The sequence below is a fragment of the Fukomys damarensis genome, unplaced genomic scaffold (assembly GCF_012274545.1).
Source record: "Fukomys damarensis isolate Sample0158 unplaced genomic scaffold, DMR_v1.0_HiC HiC_scaffold_23, whole genome shotgun sequence".
NCBI lineage: Eukaryota > Metazoa > Chordata > Mammalia > Rodentia > Bathyergidae > Fukomys > Fukomys damarensis.
In genome coordinates this window covers 47,994,255-48,020,939 of record NW_022900935.1, presented here as the reverse complement: position 1 = coordinate 48,020,939, position 26,685 = coordinate 47,994,255, and the positions used below count along the sequence as shown (strand labels likewise).

Below are 26,685 nucleotides of genomic sequence, written 5' to 3'. Positions count from 1 at the left end.
TTTTTTTTTTTTTTTTTTTGATTTTGTTTTGTTTTTTGGGTACCGGGGATCGAACTTGGGTCTTTGCACTTGCAAGGCAGGCAGCAGAACCACTGAGCTAAATCTCCGACCCTCTTCTGATTTATTTTTAAAAACTGGAAAATTAACCAACCAAGTAACTTTCAGTGTATTTGTGTGCACCCATTCTTTGTTCCTAAATTCCAGTGTCTCTTGAGTAGTAGTTCTGAAAATAATAGTTTCGCATTCCTTTTGGCATAAGCACTAAGGGAATCTTATTTATAGTTTGTATGACTTACCTAACTCTCTGAATTAAGTTTTTTTTTTTTTTTTTGTGGTACCAGGGGTCAAACTCCGAACCTCACCCTTGTGAGGGCGGCACCACTTAGCTAAATCCCTGGCCCCTTCTGAATTAGTTCTTACCCTCACTGAAATTATAGCATTGTTATTGGATGTGTTGAGCATTGATAGGAACTTTGGTTCTTTTAGTAGCTAGTTAAATGCTGAGGCTAGGATTTGCAACTTAGTTTTCAAGGATACCATACTCTTCAAACAAGCTGTATTTTATTTTGAAGTAAGGATAAACATGTTTTTCTTCATGAATTCTGTTATATACAATTAGTCTTTGGGTCTTACTATGAAGAGTTCTCTGGTCTAGAGATAGCTGGAAGCAAGTTCTTCTTATAGAATATTGCAGGAGGCAAGGAAAGGGAAGCACTTTTTTTTTTTTTTTTTTTTTTTTTTAGACAGGGTCTCACTATGTAGTTGAGGCTGACCTGGAACTCACTATGTAGCCCAGGCTGGTCTCGAACTCCCAGTGATCCTCCTGCCTCGTAATCCCAAATGCTGGGATTACGGGTGTGCACCACCATGCCAGGCTCCAAAGGGAAGCACTTTTGAACTCTACCAACACACTGTACTTTAAGTACTGCTCTTTAGTGTGTCTTTAAGGAGACCTGCTGTAAGGCATTGGGGAATGGCAGAGAATAAAGATTGGATTTTTCTTCTCAATTTTAGTTGATAATGCGTTTAAGAAGCGTCTGAGTTATTTGATCCTTATAATAGGTATTGTACTTTCAGAATTTTGGTTGTGACCTTTGGCTCTTGGCTAAATGAAATGATCTGGATAAAATAATGGCTAGGCTTAAACTTTAAGTTACGGTTTTTGAGTGAATGGAGTTATTGAGCTAGTTTAGAAGTTTTGAAGAAGGAATAATTACATATAGAATGTGCATATTTTAACCTCAGTTTTACCTTTGAAAGGTTCGGAAATGATACTTTAAAGAGATGAACTCTAGGTAGGAAAGTAAACAGAAAACTGATTCATTCTGGAATAACAATAATTTGAATAACCTAGAGTGCTTCATTATTAACTTGTCCTTTTGCTTTATTGTTGAAGCATAACAAAGACCTATTCTCTAAAAAAAAAAACACAGTACCTAGGCCAGTCTTTTCCACATGTTCAAATTTTACTTCCAGTCCTATAGCCATTTCATTCTTCTTTATTTTTCTCTTAGAACTCTTCAGTGTGTTCTAAGCCATTCTGGGTCCTTCGGGCTTCACTTAGGCTTTTAATTTTACTTTGTTTTTAGCAAGGTAAGCTGTTAGATAAACCTGTCTCAAATTATATTTCCTGGGGATTCCTTGGATGTAAAATACATGATAGTGCCCACAACAAGGTATGCTTATCCTTTATATGGCATAATGTGGACATATAGAACATTTTATAAATAACAAAATTTGAAGATCAAACTAAGTTCTAAGAATACAAGTACAGTGGTAACTTGGTTCACAAACTTAATTTGTTCTACGACATTGGGAAAGATGGCTGCAGTGGCGTTTGTTACCCAACACAGTTTGCAGACAAAAATAAAATTTTGCTAAATGCTTCTGCTTGCAAACCCAATTGTGTATAACCAAAAAAGTTGGTGAACCAAGCAAGGTGCCATTGAAATGGATTGTGAGTTTCTCCAGGAAAGACTTTCAGAGAGAGATGAGCTTTAAGGATAGAAGATGCTCCTTAAAAATTAGAATTATTTAAGTTGAGTGTGGTGATGCCCACCTATAATCCCAGCGTTGAAGAGCCTGAGGCAGGAGGGTTACTGTGAGTTTGAGACCAGCCTGGGCTACATAATGAGTTCCAGGTCAGTCTCAACTACATAGTGAGACCCTGTCTCAACCACCCCCCCAAATTAGAAGTATTTAAATAGCCTTAAATATGTAAAAGTGGGTGTATAAAAGTTAAAATAATTTAACAGGTGACCTACAGAAAACTAAATTATCAGCCTGGATCAAATAATGTTTGTCTTATATATAAATTACAGTCTTTAAGTGAATGGTATTATTGAGCTATTTTATGATTTTTCAGGTTCAGAAGTGGTCACTTTATAAAGTTCAAAAGTGAGGTTTTGTGAGAAGGGTGTAAGTCATAAAATCTACAGTGTAAATCTGAAGAACATGTGTGCCTTTTTCTTCTAAAAAAGTTCGAGAAAGAAAAAGCAGAATTTGTTACAAACTTGAGATGTGCTAATTGAACTGTGGATTTTATTTGACTCTGCTTTGAACGAAACAGCTATGACAGTCTGAAAACTTGACCAATAACTGCATATTTGACATTGAGAAACTATAGCCAGTTTTCTAAATTTAGAAAATACACATGTATACATTTTAAAAGACCTTATGTTTTGGAGATACATACTGAAATATTTAGAGATAATGATGTGATACTGGGAATTAACTTCAAAATTATCCATATGGTGAAGGTTAGATGTGATAGTATATGAGATAGGATTGGCCAAAAGTTGATAGTTGAAGTTAAAGGAGTTAGGTAGAAGGAGCTCATTATCCTGTGATTTGTATTTGAAATGTTTCCTTTGAAAAGGGTCAGATAAAAATGCAAGAGCACAGGGAAAGATCAGGATTACTTAGCATTGTTCTGTAAAATTTAACATAGATGACAAGGCCTTTTATGATCTGGCCCTCCTTATCCATTATCAGGTGTCAGCATGAGAGCATTTTCCCCTTTGCTCATTGTCTGAGCTTTAGCCACCTTTGCTATAGACATACCACAATGCTCTCCTATCCCTCAACTTGTTTTGTAGCTCCATTCCCAACTGCTACCAGTTTGCCTGTTGAAGTTCATTTTGCTTTGGAAATCATTTGAAATGTTTAGGTAACAGAGAATCTATTCTAGATCCTCAGTCTAAATATGATGTCATAGTTATGACTTTTTTCTCATAGTTTATATGATCATCTGTTTATTAACCTCTGTCTTTTCCCACTAAAACCTGAAATTAATGGGCCACAATTCTTAGGTAGTGTGTCCCTAGCACCCAATTACCGAAAAACAATTGCTTAAATGTTTCTTAAATAGACATGGAGAGGAGCAGCAGAGTTGACAGTGGGTGTTACATTTGTCCCAGAAATCATCTACCAAAATATACAAATCTCATTTAAGTATCAGAGGTAATCTAGTTTGAACAAGAAGACAAAAAGATGAAGGGTTCAATCTCAAGAATCAAGATGAACTTGCAGTTTAGAAGCAGCTTTGATACACTTAGTTTTTGTTACCACAAAGCTCTCTGGAAAGCTAACGTAACCTAGTTGGTGTGGCAGATGAGAATGAGCTAAGAGAATGTACTGTATATCCCCCATCCACTTATTTTACAATGTGAAGCTTATTTAATGTTAGACGAAGTGGTTCTTTTTCTCTCATTTGCACCTTATTCGATCTCTGTAAATTAATGTTGTTGAAGCTGTGGCTGCTACTATGATGTGTATTCTAGTGGATTATTTTGATTTTATCACTCAGGATAGACTTTCTAGATGACTAATGCCCAAGGCTCAAGAAATTTTCAAAATATAACCTGTTTATAATTTCTTGAATTTGTCTCTTAAGAGATTTATTTTTATTGTCATATCTCTTCTTTCCTGTTCCTTTAATGGTATGAAGTTGAAACCCAAAGTTTCATTTATTAAATTTTTAATATTATCTAATATATACGTTGCACTCAAGATCCCATCTTTTTGTGATTGCTATAACCTTGTATGACAGATACTGCTGATTATTTCTGAAGGTCAATGGTTATGTCTAGGATGATAAAAATAAATAAAAGCAAGAATTTGGAATGATCCTGCCCTTTTCCTATACATGCTCCCCACCTCTCCCAAATGTACCCAAGTAATTTCAAGATTTGCTATTTATGTCTCCTGGTGGCTTTCACTCTGGATACAAGGAATCTGACAACTGTGTGCTCTGGAAGTTTTAGGGAAATCACAGTGTTACTTTGTGCATTTGGTTTTATAAGTCATCTAAACAACCTGAAGTTTTCAGAATTTAGGTGTCTCAGGTTTGCACAGTCGGGACCAATACATATATAAGACACTGTGAAATAATTTACAAGTTCAGTGAGCATAGCGCTGTTTAATTGTACAATTTGCAGTGAACATTTTACTTTTCATTTGTTTATAGAATCTTCACTCCCTTAAAAGAACTAGAGGTAGTTCTCTATTGCAGTCAGAATAAAAAATGGAATTACTACCATTCAGATCTTTATGGCATATTTGTTGTTGCTTTAATAAGACTTACAACCTCTAGTATATGGAAGAGTAGTACTGTCTGCCATATCTGTTCTATTAGATTTACATACAAATTTTCCACCTGGAAATCCATAGGAGACTTAATTAGAGGAGGAAGCACTCAGTCAAGTGTTTGCCCTCTGGCCTAATATCTAGCTTTTGGTGTTAATTTTATTTTTTGTGGTGATGGGGTTTGAACCCAAGGCCTTCACACTGAACTATAGTCCTTAGGCCCAGGCTTCTTTATTTTGAGACAGGATCTTGCTAAATTGCCTGGGTGGGGGTCAAATTTGAGTTCTTGCCTCAGCCTCTCAGGGTAATCAGGTTGTAGGCAGGTGCCTCTATACTTGGCTTCAGTGTTACTTTAGATAAATTGGTAGCTTTTGCTATAGTTTATCTCTTAAGAAAGAGGAACTACTGCATCGACCATTGCTATCTGTAGCAGTGCTGTAGAAATTGAGGGTGGGGCTTATAAAATACAAAGAATTTTTTTTAAAGCATAGAATTGATACATTTGAACTGATAGTGCAACCTCTTTTCACTCAGTAGAAATTGCATTTACTACTTTTAGCAAAATTAAGTCATCTGAATTAAGTAATTTCAAAATATTTTCTCACGTAAAATTGAAAAGATCTTATCATTAACACCTTTGAAGATTTAATGTATAAATTCTTCTAAAATAAGAGCAGCCTGGGCCCCCACCTTTAAGAGACATTAAATTTCCTTACATTAAAGTCCCCATGTTGACCTGTCTGTGGTCCTCTAATGAACTATTTCCATCAACAGTATCATTTGAGGTGATTTTAAAGAAGTAAAAATAATATTTAAAAAGTTAAAACCAAAAATTAATTCTTTTTGTTGTTTGCCACATTTGTCAGTGTGTAAGCTGAACATTAAATTTGTAAGGAATGAGCCAGGTGTTGTGGTAGCGCACACCTGTAATCCCAGCACTTGGGAGGCTGAGGCAGGAGGATCGCTGGGAGTTCGAGACCAGCCTGGGCTACATAGTGAGTTCCAGGTCAGTCTCAACTACATAGTGAGACCCTGTCTCAACCAAAAAAACAAAGCAAAACAAAAAACAAAAAATAAATTTGTAAGGAATAAGTACCTTCCATTATATGGGGAAATGGCTTTTGCTCAAGTAAATACAGTAAGTACTCTGTATTCTTGGATCAAAGAGTGTCTTGAGTCCCAAATAATATGGTGACTTTCTAGTAGTCCTGTAAAGGGAACTGTTGAAGTTCACATAGTTGAAAAACAGAAAGGGAGGGAGGAAGGAAGAAATTCTTATGCAGCAAATAATTCTTATAGAAACCAACATTGACACGTAGCTATCAGCATTAAGCTGTTATTTATGTAGTATCACAAAAGCAGATACTGGTACTGTATTTACATTTCAAATATTAGGGGAGAAATCTTCTTTTACTTTTGATGGACTTTATTATGGCTTGTTTTCGTTAAGGAAAGAAATGTAAGGTGGGGGGAGCTCTTATTCTTGTAATAATGTTTGGTGTTCTGCTCTGTCGCTAGGATATAATAATATCAGCTCCCCACTTGTTAAGCACACACTGTTAACACTTTTAAACTTATTAACTGTACACTGCTTACTTTTGCTTACAGCTCTGCTTTCTGTGCATATTGCCGCTGTGTTGCACATAAAATACTTAATGGACACTTTGGGTTGGGTTTTCCATTTTTCGTTACAAACAGTCAAGAGTTTAAACAACATTATAGAATAACCACAGTATGACCGTTTTCTACTGGAGAAATTTCTTTAGTTCCAAACCTTCATGTAACCGGATGTGTTCATAAAGTAAAACGTATACTAGTAAGTAGTATTTTTTTACTGTTGCCTTTCTGTAATGAGTGCACTGGCCAATCTCTAAAACATATTACCAAGCAGCTCAGTTTTTATTTTGTTTAAAAGAAAACTTTCAGAATTATAAGAATGTCACAGAAAAGGGTATATATCAAAATTCTTGTGAACTAAAATGTTTAATTTCTTTTTGTATTTTCAGATGTTATGACTTTCAATTATATCCCCCTTCCCAGGTAAACAAGAAAAAGATACAAAATTTTGTTTTGGTTAAAAATGTCTAGGCTCAGAGTTTAAACAACTAGGTTTCATCTTTCTTGCCAGCTTATGGTAATACTTGTCCTGGAAGGCTGTGGGGAGGCTGTTTAGAAGCCAAATTCAGGATCACTGTGGGAAAGCAGAGGGAGATTTGCCAGAATTCTTTGTCTACATACGGTGACTGAGTAATGGGAAGTAGCATAAAATTCCTTTGCCAAGGAATTATCTTTTTCTTGCTTTGGTTTTCATAAGTGAGATTTTATTTTGGCTATTTACTGATAGTTTGTTTAAACAAACGTGGGAGTAAACTGCAATTAAATCGATATTGTATTTTTGTTATCACCTTTTGGCTTCAGTTGTTATATTTTACAATATTTGGCTCCACTTTGAATTATTGTATCCTTGAAGACTTTGGATTTGTAAAAGAAGAGAAGCTTGCTTGATCCTTAAACATAGGAGTGATAGAAGTTTGAGTTTATTCACTGAAAGTTCATTTAGGAAAAGTATAGTTGACCAGTGCTGGGAAGAATAGCCCAGCAGTGATACATGAGGTCTGGTGGGCTTTAGAAATGAAAGGAACCTGTAAAACCAAGAGATACAAAATAGGAAAGACGTGAAAAGTGAAAGTTAGACAGGATATGGAGGTTAACTAGCTTTGTCTGTTTTAGAAGGGGGTGGGGACATGTTTATAGTTCAGGAATGATCCCTAGGTTATTGTTGGTCTCTAGAAGAATGGTTTTCTTAAATTTGGGTTAGACTAGACCTGCAGCCAACACCGAAGCATATGATTATTTAAAATGTATCTTTTTATCATGTACTGATTTCATCAGTATTAGGGGAGGAAAGATACCTTGGTTAAAAAAATGATAATTGGGTAATACTTTATCACAGTTGTTGATTTGTATATGTGCTGCTGAAGTGAACACTCACAGTAGTTGATTTGAATGGCTAATGTTTGGATACTACAAAAATTAAAATACTGTGGTAGTTTTGGTCTTAATTATTATGGTATAATTAAGTATTAAATCATCTCTAACCGTACTGTGGTCAGATTTGTTCTTTTCTGTTACTTATGTTAAATGTATTTTGCCTTGTTTGGTAGGCAGTGTTAAAGATTTATACATAATCCCTTAAAATTTTTAGTTACATGTATATCATAATTGGAAGTGGGCTAGGGGCAATATGACTTTCTTTCTGAACAAATCATATTGTGGTAAAATGAAATATTTTGACTACAAAATGTATGCATATTTTAGCAGGAACCAAGTAACACCTTTAATATTTAAAGAATGTTAAATATTACCAGATTTTTATCAGGTTTTTAGAAGGAAGTCAAAACATTCCAACTTTTCCATTTCCCTTAGATATTGACGCCCTTGATTATGAATTTATCTGTTCTATGTACATTTTCATACATTTATTGCTTAGTTACATTGTAATGATTCTTGTTTTTTTTTCATATTCACATTCCATTGTTGAGAGTGCCATATTTATATAGGTATTCTTTTTCTTTTCTTTTGTGGGGGGTCGTTGAGACAGGGTCTCACTATGTAGTTGAGACTGACCTGGATCTCACTATGTAGCCCAGGCTGGCCTCAAACTCACTGTGGTCCTCCTGCCTCAGCCTCCTGAGTGCTGGGATTACAGGTGTGCACCACTACGCCCGGCTAGGTTTTCTCATTAAATTGCTAAATGTATTAAGTTAAATTTGTGTACTATTTGTACCTTTAATGATACTTTTCTTCTGTGATTTTTTAAAAAATTGAATATTGTCTTCTGAGGTTTAGTCATGTTGATGGTATAGAATTCTACTTTTGTTTTCCTTACTGTAAGAAAAAATTTTAAAGCAGTATATTTATTTACTTACCCACTTTATAGGAATTAGATGTCGTTAATCTTTACAAATTCTGCAGTGAACCTGTTTGCTCATACAGATACAAAGGTGTTACATTCTCAGAAGTTGAATTTCATAATGGTTGGGTATGCATAATTTCCAACTAGCTGCACATTTCCAAATTACTCATCAAAAGTGATGGTGCCAGTTTTTAAACTGTTGCCACCAGTGTACACATTGCTGTTTTCTTACCAGACCCTGGTTTTATCAGACTTGTGATGTTTTTTGGTCCAGGTTTAAAACAGTATCTTAACGTTTTAACCTAACATTAATATTTTTACTAAATTCTAATAAGATTTAGCATATATTTGTATAATTACTAGTTATATGAGTTTGTCTCCTGTCACTGTATCTTGATATTCTGTTGTGTATTTCTGATATTTAATTTTTATCTCTCAGCCAGTGCCTTGCCTTTTAACTTTGTTCATTAGATCTTTTATTGTATGTGGATAAATTAAATGCTGATTGTGCCTTATTTAAGAATTTATCCCTTGTGCTCCATGTAAAGATACTGTTATGTTATGTTGGCTGTACAGACGTAGCACTTTGAAAACTCCAAATCATAAAATTTTATCATGAAGGAGGGAACTAATTTTACTGACGTGAAGTACTGGCCATTTTGATACTCTTAATTTGAATAATTCTGTCTGAGCTTTGAAGCTGTGTATTCTGTACCAGTGGTCTTTTGTCCATCTTATATTTCCTTAGTTAACAGATTTACAATAAATCTTGGTATCTGGCAATTCATATTTGCAATATGCTTTTCAGAATGTCTTTGCTATTGGTCTTTTTTTCTGTGTGAACTTCTAGATTTATTTCTCAATTTCCATTAAAAACTGCCTAAAGGTCCAGGGTTTTAGCTCAGTGATTCTGCTGCCTGCACTGGCAAGCACAAGATCCTCAGTTTGATCCCCAGTATATTTAAAAAAAAAAAGCTGCATATAAAGACAAACTTAAAAATAAAGAAATATAATTCCAAAAAAATACCTGTAGAGAATTCATTGGGATTTCTTTGAATTTAATATATGTGAGAATTGGCCATATACAAAATTTGTTTCACCATTTGTGTTGATTTAATTCCTTTCAGATTTTATTATATCTACAAAGATATTTTTATATTAGCTTTGGTTATTATGAACAGTGCTTTTGTAGAAAAAGGAATATTTTTCTACTCTCTTGACAGTTTTTGGATGTTGGTCTTTCATAATATACCTAACAATCCTTAGAATATCTGTATAGATCATGCTTTATACGTTCTTTTTTAAAAAACATAGAAAATACTTATATCTCCTGAGAAATTAAGAAAGTTTCAGAGGAATGTTATTCTCTAGGACTATGGTAACAAAAAGTAGTTCCTCTTAATTTGGAAAGTATTTGAAGGGTTTTGTCACACTTATGTTCAGTGGGGTATGTGTCTCTGTGTCTGAATATCCATCTTGACTTTTTCCTGACATTAGATTTACTCTACATAAGGTCCTGTAGAAGTTAAAAAACCACCAACCAGCCCCTCACCCCACTTGGTATATGTTACTGCTGCTCTTGAGTTTCACTGAGTTTATTTCCTTTTAGGAAACGCAGGTCAGAATGGAGATGGGCTGCAGACCGAGCAGCTATTGTCAGCCGTTGGAACTGGCTTCAGGCTCATGTTTCTGACTTGGAATATCGAATTCGTCAGCAAACAGATATTTACAAACAGATACGTGCAAATAAGGTAAGGGATAAGTGTTTGATATTTTTCATCCTATCTACAAATTACCATTATCCCTTTATTCCCTTCCACCCTTTTAGTAGCTCTTATATACATCAAGATAAATGGTTTAATAATCGGATCCAGTGCTGTGAGAGCCTGATGTTGTTTAAACATTAGAAAACACTGTTTGTAATGTTTAATTGAAAGTGTTTAGAAGGAAACATTGTAAATATCTGGGCTAATAGGAAACACAAGGAAAAAAAGACTATAATATAAGCCAATGACTATATAATACCTGTCACATTAATTATATTTATGGAAAAACGATGTCTACGGAGGATTTTAACATTCTTGCTTTTTTGATTTAGTACTTTTCCTGTTCTACTGTTAAGCTTCTTTTGTTTTCTTGAGAAAATAATAGTGTTGCTTTGTTTTAAAGATTGTTTAGGCAAATTTATTATTTTTGGTTTTGGGGGTACAGGGTCTCATGGAGTTCTGGTTGGCTTTGAACTCACTATCTAGCCTAGGCTGGCCTTGAATTCACAGCGATGCTCCTGCCTCAGTCTCCCAAGTGGTGGAATTATAGGTGTTTGCCACCATGCCTGGCTGTTGAGGCAAATATAGGCACTGTTGATTAGGAATTTTATTTTCAGGTGTTTATCCTTTCTGCAGAGGACCAATAGTTACCCTATAGCTTTTAACTTTTTACACTGATACTACGTAGTTTTTTCTTCTTGAAAAATCAAGTTAGAGCTGGGTATGGTGGTGCACACTTAAAATTCCAGCACTCAGAAGGCTGAGACAGGAGGATCATGAGTTTGAGGCCAGTTTGGGCTATTTAGTGAGGTCAACATAGCCTGAATTTCAAAGCAAAGTCCTGTCTCAAAAAAAAAAACAAGGGATTGGGCTTTCCTGTGCTCAGTTTGAACTGACTTGAGAAATTTGCAAAGAAAATAAATCAGTTCAACAAATATATAGTGCTCACTACACATTACATGCACTGTTTGTTATAGGAGGGTCACCGTGGTGACGAAATCCTATCTTTATAGAACCTGTATTCTCTCAGAATATCTTTGTTGTTTTATCTTGGTGTGGGGTTAAGCTCCATGACTTGAAATCTGGATCTAGACACAGTCTGTTCTCCTAAAAATAAGTGTCATAATACATTTTCATCCCTAATATCTATAACAGCCTTAAGAAAATTGCTGTACTGAGAAGAGTATGTATTAGATTAACTAATATGTCCAGGTTACATTAAAGGTGAACTGCTGATGAGATGAACAAAATGATCATGGTTTTAAAGTAAAATCAGAAATTTTACTGAGACTACTCATACAAACTTTTATTCTGAAAATTCCACTGGACAATTCTAGATTTTTTTTCCCCCCAATTGATGTATATAAATCTCCAGAAGTTCATCAGAGTTTATTACAGTTGAAGACTATGGTTCAGAGGGCTCCTTTTTAGTAATTCATTCCTTCATGGTAGAAAACAAATTAAATTTGACTGACTTCTTTAAAAACTAGAGCAAAACGAAAGTATTTTATTGGTGGAGAATTATTTGTTTTCCTTCGCTCATCTTTAGGAAAAATTTAAGGGAGATTTGTACAATGTTCTCTGTAATGGTGACTGAAAATAGCTGGTGACTGGATATCCCTATCTTGATGAGAAAAATAGAATTTCTGTGTCAGGAACACCTCTTCTCTGTTTCTAGGCTTTTATAGCCTGTCGTTTCCTGGGCATTTCTATATTTGAGAACTAGAATCTCTTAGTAACGACTGAGATTAGTACACTGTAGCATTATTTGTTGCTTCATCTGTATTACATGCATTGATAAATGTGTGTATATGCATATAGGTTTATATATGTATATATGTTATATTACTTGTTCATTAGAAAACTACCTTAATTCACAGACTGTAAGACGTTGATTTAAAAAATATATCATTATTCTATGCATCACAGAGACCTAAGTTTTAATTAAATTAGATCTTAACACAAATTTTGAGATTCATCTTGACTTAAAAGATGTTTACATGTTGAAAAATATTACTTAGAATTAGTAAAATAATTTGTTCTAAGGTTTCGGAACCTTGGAAATTACACAGAAATACAAAAGACAAATGGATCTAGACATATCTAGGTGCTGCCCTTTCCCCACAGCAAATTCAGAACTAACCCTGTACAAATATTTTGGTATATTTTCTTCCACTGTTTCCCCCAATATATATATTTGCTTAAATTAATCATGTTATATGTGTAATATTTCCCTGTTGTATGTGGGAAGTTCTTTTTATTGGCTGCATTCAATTACTTTTCTTTGTTGACTATTTAAATTGTTTTTTACTTAAATTATAAAGCAAGGCATGTGAAATACCTTTTATCTGAGTCAAAGGCATGAATACCTTTATTTTGACATTGTGTGTCAGTTTACAGTTTCAGTAGCTGTGTATGACAAGATAGTCATACCTCACTTTGGTTCATGCTTTTTTCTTTTCTATTTAATAGATGTGATGTTATTTTATTTTATTTTATTTGGGTTGAGACAGGCCCTGGCTGGCCTTGAACTCGTGGCAGTCATCCTGCCTCAGCGTCAGTCCTCCTAAGTGCTGGGATTACAGGCATATGCACCATGCCTTTATCATTTAACAGTACTGACAGAGGCATTTGGGGAGGCTTTAAAAACATTTTCAAGCTAGGCATTGTGGTTTACACTTGTAATCCTAGAACTTGGGAGGCTGAGGCAGGAGTATTGCTATGAGTTTGAGGCCATCCTAGGTTATATAAGTTCAAGACCAGCCTATACTATGATGCTGTTTCACTACAGGAAAGGGAAAGAGGGGGACTTAGATAAATCTCAATATCTGGAAAATAATTATTCTGGAGTTTGGGGCATACATTGATAACCCAGCAAGTTTTATCATTCAAGGCATAAATGTATTGAAGAAACACCAAACTTGAACTTGGTAATTTTTGTTGTTAGTCCTGACTCTGATAGGAGGTAGCTATGTGACTCTGAGAAACAGCATCACTTCACATTTCTGAGTCTTAGTTTTTTGGTCTATAAAATATGACATACTAGATAATGTTTTATAATACATTTTCTTTTTCTGCAATCTGACTATAGAGTGTCTTAAAGTTCTGGCAAGAAAAATAAAATTAGAATTATTTGTCCCAGTAACCTATGTGTCAAGAAAACTTACAACTATTAAACTGTTTTTATACTATGTCTGTTTCAACAAATACACTAGTTTTCTAGGCTGCTTTAAGAAACTACTACAAACTATAGATGGCTTAAAATAACAAATTTATTCTCTTGCAATTCTGGAGAGCAGAAGTATAAAATCATGATATTGGCAGGGCCATGCTCCTCAAGATTTTAGGAGGAATCTTTGCTGGCCTTTTCCTAACTTCTGGTGATTGCTGGCAATACTTGGCCTGTACAAGAATCACTCCATTTGTTTCCTCTATTTTAACGTGGCTGTATTTTATCTGCTTATCTGTGTCCAAATTTCTCTCTTAAAAATACACTAGTTGTTGGGTGTGGTGGCACTCACCTGCAATCCCAGCACTACAGCTGAGGCAGGAGGCTTGCTGTGAGTTACATGGTGAGTTTAAGTCCAGCTGGAATTACAGAGCAAGACCCTGTCTCAAAAAACAGAACAAAACAAAAATACACTACTCACATTACACATTGAGCCTACACTAAAGGGCTCACTTTAACTTTTGTTAGGTCTGCAGAAAACCTTCCGTATCACATCTCAAACTTCAGGTGGATTCAAATTCTGAGGGGGAAAGTCTTTGACTTCTAACACCCTGTGGAATTTCTGCCAGTATTAACATGTGTTTGGTTTTTATACGTACTATAGTAATAGAAACTTGTGAACGTTTTCTTTTTTCTCTTTTTTTGGAAGCAGGATCTCACTGTGCATGTAATCATAGCTTGTTATGTACGATTTTAAAGATAAATAAATGGAGGGTCAGAGAATTCAAATAATCTATGTGGGCTCATACATCTGAGTGCAGAGCTGAAATTTGAGTATCTGGCTTCAGAACTGTTGTTAAAGTTGGTGGTTTCTTGGGTTGTTGAAGTCCTTTCTTGAGGTGAATCTAGGTTTGATGATTGGCTCTTGAGTTAAAAATTTGCCCTTGAGTACGAGATTGGAAGGATAGAGATTTTTTTCTTTTGAAGGCTTGTTTGTTGTCTGTTACCATTAATGTTCCTAAAATGGTGTATTTCCAAAAAGAAGTATATGAGGGCTTCTGGTAGTTAACTAGGGATACAGACACCAGTTTCTCTTTTGTTAGAAATTAGGTATTCCCTGAGCATGGTAGCTCACACCTGTTCCCTGTACTCAGGAGGCTAAGGCAGGAGGATTGGGAGTTCAGCGCACAACTGAAATATATAGCGAGGCTCTGTGGCAAAAAAAACCAAAATGAAAACCTAGGTGTGGTGGCACCTGTAATCCCAGCACAGTCTCAGGTGGAAGCAAGATTGCAAATTTTGAGTTCAGTCTAGGCAATTTAGGAACTTAGTGACACCCTTTTTCAAAATAGGGCAGGGGATGTATCCCAATGGGAAAGCCCCAGTAATACTGCCACCACCACCTAAACAAACAAACAAATAAGTAAATAAATTAGTAACTAAATGTTCACCTTCCTAGGCTACACTGTACTTACAGACCTTTTGGGGAATAATAATTCCTGTTGCTTTATAGAGAAAGAATAAAATTTCTATGAACGCTTTTGTACTCCTCTTCAAACTATGGTATTGTTGTTAATTTTATTTGACAAGCTTTTTCTTTTTAAAGAAAATGCTCTTGTTCCTTAGAGAAAGGAAAACAGTTTATATACCTTAAATATGTAAATAAAAGTTCATCCACACATTTAATGTTTGGAGTTAATATTACAGTTAAGAGGCTTGTCAGAGGCAGCTAAATTAAACTTATCTGACTCCAAAGCATTAACTTTCTAGTACACTGTGCTTTTTGTGTTCTCTTTATCATTACTTTGGAACATATATAATAATGAAATGTCATACCTGGTGGATATAACTGGGGGCCCAGCATAGAGAGCAAGCTGCTTCTGATGCTAAAGGAGATCTCTTTCCCTTAAATGTCGAGCACCATGCCTGGTATAGTATCACTTTTTATCCCTTCTTCTGACTGATGTGTGAAATTAGGCAACAGTTGCTAAGGGTAAAAAAGTTGAGAGGCTGGGAAATATAAAAGCTTTGAAACTTCTGATTAGAGAAGGAACTGAAAGGAACAGCAAAGATTATAGCTTTGTCTTAAAATTTTTGTAAAGCAGTTGAAGTTCACATTTCAAGCAGCCCACAGTGGTTCTTGTGGAATTGGTTTGCAGTTGGGTCACTGGTTTATATAAGATAAGATGACTGACCTTCCCAAAATGATATAGTGGAATGAATATGTGCTAATACATCTTAACTTTGTATTACAAATTAAAATATAATGTTATTTAAGTTTTTGGACTTAGAATGGCTCTTCACTTTCCACTAAGGAATAGTTTCTAGGACTGCATACATATGTAACCCATCCCAATTTCTTTGGTCTTCCTGTAAAGCAGACGTTCACTTCATCCCTAAGGGAGTTTCTAGAGCTTGGCAGCCCAGCCATCATCTGACACAGGGAGCAGAGGTGAAGAATATGGAGCTGCACTTGGCCTTTTATGTTTGGCTTCTGTCAGTTGCTCTCTGTTCTTTCACAGTACAGTAATCTTGAAGTTATGGCCATTTAGGCTGATGGATTCAGCCATGCCGTCTGGATTCACCTACCTAGTTGAAACCCAGAATATTATGGAAAGCTTCTTAGGTGACACATTTCTTTTTTGTGACTATTAAACATTAGCAAGCCTTTTCCCAAGTAAGTTTTATTGTAGGTGGTAACAATTTATGTAGAAAGGTCATAAAACATTAAGTATGCATTTTAAAGAAATAGCCATGTGCAGGTTGGCACATGCCTGTAATTTCGGCTAGTCAAGAGTCTGAGGATTGCAAACTTGGGCCATCCTGGGCAATAGTAAAACCCTGTCTCAAAATTTAAAAAAATAAAAAGGGCTATGGATACAGCTCAGTAGCACACTGTTTTCCTAGAGTATGAGGCCAGAAGTCTTGGCAGGGTCTCTTTACTTCCCTCGTGTCCTATGAACATATGGTTGAATTTGTCATTATTCGTGTGTGTGTGTGTGTGTGTGTGTACATACATAGGAAGAGAGATCAAATACTTTGATCTAAGCAACCATTCTTCCTGCTGCTGTTTGCCACTCTGTATTTCAACACAATACTAGACTTATCCTATTTTTAAATTAGATCATTTCTTCTTTCTGCTTAAATTCTCTTACCAACTTCCATTGACAGTAAAAGCCAGAAGTACTCAAAGTTTTATGACCATATAAGAACCTCCTTTACCTTACCTTCCTGATGTTAGCTCCCACTAATTCCACTCAGTTTACTCCAGCCACCCCAGTTCTTTACAGTTCTTCAAATTGTTGGGCTTGCTTTAGCCTTGAAATTTTCACATTGGCTCTTCCCCTAGATAACCCTAAAGTTTGTTTCCATGTTTTTATCAAATCAGATTATTTTTCTACTTAGAGTTTACATACATTAGGATTTATTAAAAGAGCTTTTTAAAAATGTAGAATACCTAGCTGGGTGAGGCGGTTCACACCTGTAATCCCAGCACATGGGAGGCTAAGGCAGGAAGATGACCACGAGTTCAAGGCCACCCTGCACTACACAAAACAAAACCAAAGAATGCCTGTCTCCATGCCCCAAGATATTTAGTAGATTTGATGTTCGAATAGGGCAGGTGTAGTTTGATAATATTGCTTAGGTGATTTTAATAAAAAGTTATCATTAAGGGCTGGGGGTTTGGCTCAGTGGTTCTGCTGCCTGCCTTGCAAGCACAAGGGCTCGAGTTCTATCCCTGGTACCCCCCAAAAAAAAATTATCATTAAGAGTTTCCTAATCTAATTTGATCTTCTTATTTCCTGGTGTGAATGTAAGAATTTCTTAATTTGAAATTGTCAAGCAAGAACTTAATCTGAAGTATCACTTATGCTTATGAGAAATAGGTATCTTTGGGGGAGTTTTTGTTGGTTTCTAATTGTGAAGACTCTTTCATCTTTGTTTACTTCTTTGTTTTCTTTGCTCAGATACAGTTGGTTGAGTGCATCTTTTACACTGCATTTAGTAGTGCATTTAGTTCAGTAAACTTTTAGCCCCATTTGTAATCAACTATAAAAACTATTGCTAGTTATAATTCATTACTTTGTTGGTAATACAGTATAAAATACTGTAAAATATTTACCATAATTTGATAAAGATTCAAGATTTGGAGGCTGAATGAAAGGTATTAAATGGCTGACAAGGCATGTAGATCATAGCATTCAAGTGGGAGAAAGCAGCACCTTTGGTCTTGAGTCTTATGCCTTACTGAATAATCTGCTTTTACTAGGTTTATGCTGAAATAACTCTTAAAAACCAAAGTTGCTGTTGTTGTAGTTTGCTGATAAATGATGTAGTTTGCTGATAAGCCAACTATACCAACACTTTTGAGATTAAATCCTAAAATCAATTTGTAATTTATACCACTTATACTTTTTTTTTCTGTCTGTTCCACAGGGATTGATAGTTCTTGGGGAGGCATCTCTTCCAGAGCATACAACAGACTCATTGCTTCCACTTGGTTCTGAGGTGAAGACAGATCACGGGACTGATAAATTGGTAAGCATAAAAGTTAGAAAAAGGGGAAATGAAAATTCAGGGAGTAGCTTGGCACCTTTTATCCTCTGTAACTGGAATCCTTGCGTTGGCTGAAGGAAGGGAACTATATCCCCTTTTATCACTTTTGGCATTTCAAGATCTGAATTCCTGAATAGGGCAGCATAAGGGCCCCTCTTACAGCTGTGGAGTTGACCTTAGAATTGAAAAAGCAACTTGTAACCCTTAAGTGACCATAGGCCGAACAATTATGAAATTAAAGAGTACAATTTGAAATCAGGATCCTGGGTACAGCTCTGACAACTTTGAGAGCTGCACTAACCTTTCTGGACCACCATAATATATGTAACCCTTTCCATAAAATACTGCACTATGGATAAACTTGGCAGAGGGTGTTGAAAATGCTCTCTGTGAGCGATTTGCTCTTACTTTCTTTTTTGTCATTTTCCCCACCCCCACCCCCTACTGGGGATCAAACTTAAGACCTCATCCTTGCCTGGCAGGCATGGTGCCCTGAGCTATATCTCCAGCTTTCACTCTTCTGTATCCTTAGAACCTAGTTCAAATCTCCCTCTTCTGTAATTCCTTCCCTTTTTCTGTTTTTCTCAGCATTATAATTTTTTCATTATGAATTCTAAGAGTACTCATTTCTGTCAGTTTTTTATTTTCCCTACTAGATTTTATGAATATTAACCTACCTTCCTTTCTTGTAGTGCTGATAGTTTGTTGATAATGTAGCATTAAAGCAAGCACTCTACCACTGAGCTATATCACATCCCTATGACTATTACTGCTTCTTTGCCAGCTGCACATGTGAGTGCACGCGCGTGCCAAGGATTGAATGCGGGTCCTTGCGAGGCAGGTGCCGGAACCACTGAGCTAAATCCCCAGCCCCTAATGCTTCTTGCTATAAGTCTCTGTGACTTAGTTAGAAATTCCAGTTCCATGAAAATAGGTTTTAAATTTTGATTATGAGTCTGGTTCTTTTTAAGTTATAAGTTAGACTACCAGTTCTCCTTGTATCTGCAAAACAACAAAGCTTGTTATCTTTTATTTTTATCATTGTTCTCAGGAACTCCTGTGATACAGTAAGAAGCTACCATACTTCTGTACAAGGAGGTGTTTGTATCCTCAAAAGTCTTTACCTAGTTTTGAATGCCAACTACTGTGCTATAGATACAAGCAATAACATTAACAGATTGATGATACTGAACTCAAGGGTAGTTCTGAATTAAGATCAGGATACCACCACTGCGATTATTCAGGTCTATATTGCTGCTCTTTGTGTCCATAATGTTAGTTGGTTATACATTACTAACAGAATTTAGGGTAGGGGTGCCAGGGATTGAACTCAGGACCTTGTGCTTGCCATGCAGGTGCTGTGTTGCTGAACTACATCCTTGGTCCTGAGCAGAATTTTTTTAATGATAAAACTAGTGATACTAGCCAGGATGAAAATTGTTAAATGAGACAGAAAAACTTGGGTAAATTGGAAAATCAGTTAGTAGTGTAATACATTCAGAAAATTGAGGTATATATGATTGGGAGTAAGTTCTTTATGAAGGTATGTTATTTGTATATTGGATGTAAAGATTGGAATTTGGAGCAAGTGATCTCCTATAGTCATATTTTCACTCAGCTCAGTACTTCCAACGAGTAATAGTCTCATGTTAATTCTCGTTGTTTTAAGAAAAGAATAAATGGCCACAGTGATTCTAATTAATTTGTGCACATTTGCATGTAACCATCACATGTTCTGCAGGGACTTGTCCCTTTCCCTACCTCTAATCCCCATTCATTTGTATGTATGTGATGTGGATATGTCTTGATTTTAAGATCACCTTCCTGTTGTGTTGACCACAGTAGTTTTTATGTTATACAGTAGAATATTTTCTGGAATTAATAAAATAAACTGTCACTTGTTCTCAAGGGGGAAATTAAGCCTCCCTCCCCCACTTTCTTGTGAATTATCAATGCATACTTTCTGGAAAGCCTTCAGAATATACTAGAGAAAACAAAAGGCATTACATTTTCATTGTATTGAAAAAGCCTGTAGGGCATAGATTTCTTAAAGGTCATTAAGTTAAAGTTACTTTACCATTTTTTGATTTCCAAATATTTTTGAAGCTGTTCCCAATATATCATTTGTCAGGCCAGGGTTTTCATTGTGGGAAGTCAGCCTTTTTGTTACTAATCTTTTTTTTTAAAGAAAAGTGACACCTCTTTGTCTCCTCAGTTTTGCCCTTTAAAATCTTAGGTCACTGCCGGGTGAGGTGGGTGGCACATGCCTGTAATCCCTGCACTCTGGAGGCTGAGGTAAGAGGATCACTGGGAGCTCAAGGCCAGCTTGGGCCACATAATGAGTTTAAGACCAGCCAGAGCTACATAGTGAGATTTTGTCTGAAAAAACTGAAAGGGGAAAAACAAAAAACAAAAAACTTACGTTAGAGTTGGCAGAGAGTAATTATAAATTTTCATGCTCAGCTTTTCTCTCTCTTTTGTAATATTGGAGTTTGTTTTCAGGGATGCTTTTACTACATCTACAGCCTTCTATTTTTTATTTTGAGATAGAGTCTTGCTAAGATGCCTAGGCTGGACTCAAACTTGGCAGTACTCCTGCCTCACCCTCCCAAGTAACTGGGTTTACAAATGTGCACCAACACACCCAGCTTTTACTCTCACATTTAATCAGCCAATTCTCCATTTTATTGTTCATTTTTCCCCAAAAAAGTATTTTCTACTCTTTTTTATTATTTAAAAAAATACATTTCAAACATTGTGGCTTGAAACTGGTAACTGGTGTTTTTCTGTGTTGTTTATAAGTTCTGCATGCTTTTTTTTTTTTAAATACTGGGGATTGAATTCAGGATCTTGAGCTTGTGAGGCAGATGTGGTGCCACTGAGCTAAATTCCCATCCCTTCCTTGTGTGCTTATTTCTGAACTCACTAAAATTAACAGCAAAACAAAGTGGTCTCTCAACATAGTCTTAAGAAGTCAGACACAATTCTGAACTAATAATACAGTTACTGGGCCTGGGATTTAGCTCAGCGGAGCAGTGGCCTGCCTTGCAAGCGCAAGGACCCGAGTTCAATCCCCAGTACCCCCCCTCAAAAAAAATAATAATAATACAGTTACTGATTAAAGAGAGAATCATGGGTAGTAAAACTGTGATAGTGTATTGATAGTTATAGGAGCAGTCATTGGAAAGAAGTTCTGGAATAGCATCACTAAGCTATATATGAAAACTTCATACTCTGCAGAATAGTAAATTCGTAATTTTAGTATATGGCTTGAACAAGACACAAATTAATTTAAACTTGTTAGTGTTCTAAATAAACATCCAACTCAGCATCTGGGCCTTAATCTAAATGGTAGGTAAAACAAATAATTTGTGGCATTTCAGATGACTCTTAGGTGGGCTTGTTAGATAATGTTCCTGTGTTATAATGGTAGGTAAAACAAATAATTTGTGGCATTTCAGATGACTCTTAGGTGGGCTTGTTGGATAATGTTCCTGTGTTAAACTGAAAGGACACAGTTGTTTTGCCTTATTTCTAAATTGAGTGCTTTGTTTGCATATGTATACACACACACACACACACACACACACACACACATATATGCATGCATGCATGTTTGAGTTTTGATCACTGTGCAGATATCACTGTTGCCCTAAGAAACGCCCACCCTACCCCCCTTTTGAAGACCAGTTGAGCCTTTTTTGAACTATAACAAAGTAAGGAATATTCATGGGATGGGGAGGTGGACTCTGTTTCTGTGCCCCTTAATAGAGGAGAGGAAAGTAAGTTGAATGGAAGAACTTCTACGAAAATGCCCCTCCTCTTTGGGGGATGCTCCAGTCTGAAAGGTAGATCTTGGTGGAAAAGAGAAAGTCAAGGCCTTTGGCTTTGTAGCTGCTGATAAAGCCATCTGTATTCAAATAAATGCCAGTGTGAAGTAAGACAGTTTCTGAACAGAGGCTGTTTCCCTGGAAAGAAAGAATGTAAAAAGCTGCTGAGAGTTATTTTCCAGTGTTGTAAAAAATGGCCTATTATTTCCCCCTCCTTTTTCAATCCCCCTCTTAGATAAATAGCGAGCCATTTTCACCCAATTAAGAAAAAGTAATGACCACAGAAGGACTAACTGGGAACCTATATATGTTGGTTGGTAGGTGAGGGAAAAATTTTTAAATTACTCAAAAAAGTCAGCAACATTTTGGACCAAAAGCATTCTCAGGAAGAAGTGAGGGCTTTCTCAGTCAACATGTGACAAGTTTTCTTGCATTGTACACAGCCATAAAGCCACAGTATCCTTGGCTTTAATTTTATCAGGATGGTATTTAGAGCTGGGATGTAGATAGAAATGGAGAAAGGGAATAGTAGCAAAGAAGGACCTATTGGGATGGAGGAAAGCCATGGCCTATTATTTGTATCAGTCCCTTCAGATCTTGAGCTAACCCATGAGAGAGACATGTTCAGGGGCGAGTTTGACATGGCCAGTGGAAGATTGGCTGAATGCAACGTTTGGTAGGCTGAGCAAACAAGGTAGAGAATCCTGGTGAGACTCAATGAACACCTCAGGTTTTACATTGAAGGCATTGAATACTTAACACTTTATGAGTTAAAGAATGCTTCACAGGACTGAGTTACTTACTGTAAGATTAGTGAGAAAAGCAAATTTCAGTAGGTTCCACTGTGCTTCTGTGAAAGCAGACAGCAGCTCCACAAAGTCAAAATTGGTCTATTTGTAGAACAAATTAGCACTTTTCAGGGAAAGTGAACTATATGTAGAGTCCCTGCAGTGTCACACACAGTGCCTATATATAATACAAAATTGTTGCCGATATCAATAAAAGGGAAAATGTCATGAGGGAAGACAAAATATAAGACAGATAAAAAACTAAAGAAACAATGGCTATTTTTTTAAAAAAGAAAAAATACTGATTCAGATATTCAAGAAGGTCAAAGAATACTAAGCTAAGCCTAAAGTGAAGATATTCTTGAAAGTAGCCAAGTAGCCAGAGGAAATAAGATAAATTTCACAGAACAGAACATTGATGCTAAGGATGGTTGATATCTTGTCAGAAAAAATTGAGAGCAGAAAATAGTGAAATTTGAGCCAGGCATGGTGGCACATGGCTGTAATCCCAGTATTCACAAGAGTTTTCATGAGTTCCAGGCCAGCCTGAATTTAAAGGGAGACTTTGTGTCAAAAAAACAGCCTTGATGGGCCAGGGATTTAGCTCAGTGGTGCCACCACCTGCCTTACAAGCATAAAGACCCGAGTTCGATCCCCAGTACCGCCCCCCCCCCAAAAAAAGCGGGGCCTGAGATTTAGCTCAGTGACACCATGCCTGCCTCACAAATGCAAAGTTCTGAGTTCAGTCTCCCCAGTACTGGGGGAAAAAAAGGAAGAAAAGAATATAGTGAAACTAGATTAAAAACTAGGGGTTGGAAGAAAACTTGTCATCCAGTGAAATTGTCCTTTTAAAATGAAGATGACTTTTTTAAGTGAGTGAAAATTGGGATCATTTGTTGGCAGAAATAAATTCTGAAATATCGAGGAAATTTCTTTAGGTTGAAGGCAAATAAAGCTAGTGGAGAGTAAAAGGCAAGGAAAAGATACATCTTATGAACAGTAAGCATAGAAAGCAATTGTGGATATATCAATATCAGCAAAAATGTTTGCACTTAAAAATTTTTATAATGATAAACTGGTCAGTTTATGAAGAAGACGTTTAAGGACGGTAAATGTGGGTGCTTCAGATACACGAAGCATAAGACCACACAGCTAACGTAAATGAAATATACAATCACATTGGAGATTCTAGCATTTCTCAATCAGTAATTAATACAGTGGTTAAAAAGTCAGTAAGGATGTAAAAGACCAGCTGTAAAAAGGCAGCTGCACTGCCAATCACCCGGGCCTAAATTTGATATTTATAAAAAGCTACACCTGATAACTGCAGATTATACATTTTCCTCCAAGGAATTAGGGATGTTTACCAGAATAGACTGTGTGCTGCGCCATAAGGTCTTAAGTTATAAAATATTGACGTTTTACACATTTGTTTCTATGAATGCAATAAAATTAAGACAACTACAGAAGCCCAAGTATTTGAAAATTTTATCATTTATATAAGCACTTTTACCAGTCAAAGGTTAACAAAGAAAAGGCAAGAAAAAAAGCCCTTAAGAGGCAGGAAAAAAAAAATAAGGCATAATAATTAAAAGGAAGGAATTATAAAGAGAACACTAAAATAGAAACCCAATGACTGATAAAAATCGAAAGTAGTATTCATTGAAAAATATTGAAGTATTATTTTGATCCTGTTGTACATAGCATCGGGTTTTTTTAATGTAAGATTATATCTTAAAAATCCATTTTACTTTTTTTTTTTTTTCTAGTGTGGATGCTTTTTTTTCTCACCCCCTTTTCTTGTCTAGCCTAGCTAAAACTTTCACTACTATGTTGAAGTAGTGAAAGCAGGCTTTTGGATTTTGGATATCATTTTTATTATGGTGAGGTAGTTTACTTCTGTTCCTAGATTGAGTGTTTTTATCAAGAAAAGGTGTTGAATTTTATCAGATCTTTATCAAGATGATTATATAGTTTATCTCTCCTTCATTCTGTAAATGTTGTGTATTTAGTTGATCATTTTATATGTTGAAACATCCTTACATTCTAGGAGTAAATCTCACTTGGCCACATTGTGTAGTACTTTTAATATGCTACTGAATTTTGTTTGTTAAGTGCAGTATTTAAGATGTTTCTGTCATTGTTCTTGAGGGATGTTACTCTTTCCTTGTAGTGTCTTTGTCTGACTGCTATCAAGGTTAACGTTGGCTCTGTAAAATGAGTTAAGAAGTACCTTTTCACTTTTTTGGAAAAGCTCGATAAAGATGTTAATTCTTCTTTAAATGCTTGGTAGAATTCATCCACGCATACATGAAATACATAGCTGTAGGGAGTGTTGACTACTAATTTAATTTCCTTACTCTGGTTTTAGGTCAATTCATATAGTTTATTTCTTCCTGAGTTAGCCTTGATATGTTTTGGCATTTCTAGAAATTTGTCCATTTTGTCCTATTTGTTGGTGTATAATTGCTCGTGTTAGTCTTTTATAACTTCATTTTCTCTTTGCAGAATTGATAATGTCCCCCTTTTCATTTCTAACTAATAAATTGAATTTCCTATTTTTATTATCCATCTAGATAAAAGTTTGTCAATTTTATTAACCTTTTCCCAGAATCAATTTTAGGTTCCATTGTCTGTCTCCCTCCCTCCTCCCCTCCTTTATGTTTTGTAATTTCTGTTCTTTCTTATTTGATACATTGGTCATTTAAAACTATATTTTATTTCCAATGTATACATTTTCCATTTTCATGTCTTTGATTTCAAATTTCATGGTGTTGTAGCTAGAGAAGATAGATATTTGGTATGATTTCTTTTAAACATCTGCTAAGACTTATATGTGATCTTTCTTGGAAAGTGTCCCCTGTACACTTGAAGAATATGTGTACTGTTCTTGTTAGGTAGAATTTCTTTCTATGTCTGATAATTTAGTTGGCTTATTATCTATATCCCCTTTGACTCTGTCTATATTCTTTTGTCAGATTTTGCTTCATCTATTTTAGGCTCTCTCAGAAATTGGTTTTATAAAAACATCCAACCTATTTTAATGACCGGTCCGGTTTGGGGACCATTCTGTTAAGTAGATTTTTTCTTAGGCTAGACTGGGGTTTTTGTTTTGGTTTGTTTTGTGTGGGGATCGGACTCAGGACCTTTTGCTTGCAATGCAGGTGGCAGAACCACTGAGCTAAATCCCCGGCCCAAGGTTAGATTATTTTTAAAGAAAAACGAATAGTGAATGTTATAACTTTTTCACTCTGCAATAAAAACCTGAGAAACAAAAGATAGCAAGATAAAATTTTAACTTTGGATTTATACTTACTTGAGTGCATTCTACATGGTTAGATTTTTTTTCTAGAAGGAGAGTTTGTTTCACATATAGTACTTATTTTATTCTCTTTCAGTTAAAAAATTTGGTACAACTGAGTGTTGTGGTGGTACACATCTGTAACCCCAGCAAGGGGATTGAAAAAGGATGTAGGATGTGGCTTAGTGTGGATGAAGGCCCTGCTTTCAATCCCCAGTACCACCCAAAATAATAAAGTGTTCTTACTCTACTAGCGATATTCAACTCCTTCTTTGTCTCCTGGAGTAAGTATATAGGGCATGAGTTAGGTTGCTCTGAAAACAGTGTAATTATTATTAGTCTGGATAAACAAAATGAATGTGTATTGTGTTATTGATTCTTAGGCTAAAATAGAAAACTTCTTAAATCTTAACTCTTCCTTTATCTCAGAAGTTTCCAGAAATTTGAGGGCTTATTCTGGGTTATGATAACAGTTTTTGAATGAGTTGTTCATCAGTGTTATTTTATTTTATTTAGTATTTCCCACTTAAAATTTATTGCTCCCTCTTTAGTTATGCTTTTTTTTTTTAATCAGATAGCTCCAAAGTTTTGTCATAGGGATGATACCTGAATTAATTGAGCTGGTAATATATGACCTAAGTGAACTTTGTTTTTGTTTTCCCTCTACTCGGTTTGGCATGTTTTGGGTAGATTAATTAAGTGCTGTGTGAAATTTCCTATGTATGAAGTTTTCCTATGGAATGCTATCGCGGTATATAATAGTTTCAAACA

General features: G+C 35.7%; 1 protein-coding gene across 4 annotated transcripts in view; it reads left to right on the top strand.

Annotated features, from left to right (window-relative positions):
* Positions 1 to 26,685, top strand: part of Kansl1 (KAT8 regulatory NSL complex subunit 1) — a 176,232-nt gene that overhangs the window by 102,682 nt on the left and 46,865 nt on the right. For all 4 annotated transcript variants that reach the window (XM_010637479.3, XM_010637478.3, XM_010637477.3 and 1 more), the window contains 2 exons: positions 10,113 to 10,254; positions 17,876 to 17,977. In XM_010637479.3, the coding sequence (XP_010635781.1) occupies positions 10,113 to 10,254; positions 17,876 to 17,977 (244 nt within the window). The remainder of the gene's footprint in view (positions 1 to 10,112; positions 10,255 to 17,875; positions 17,978 to 26,685) is intronic.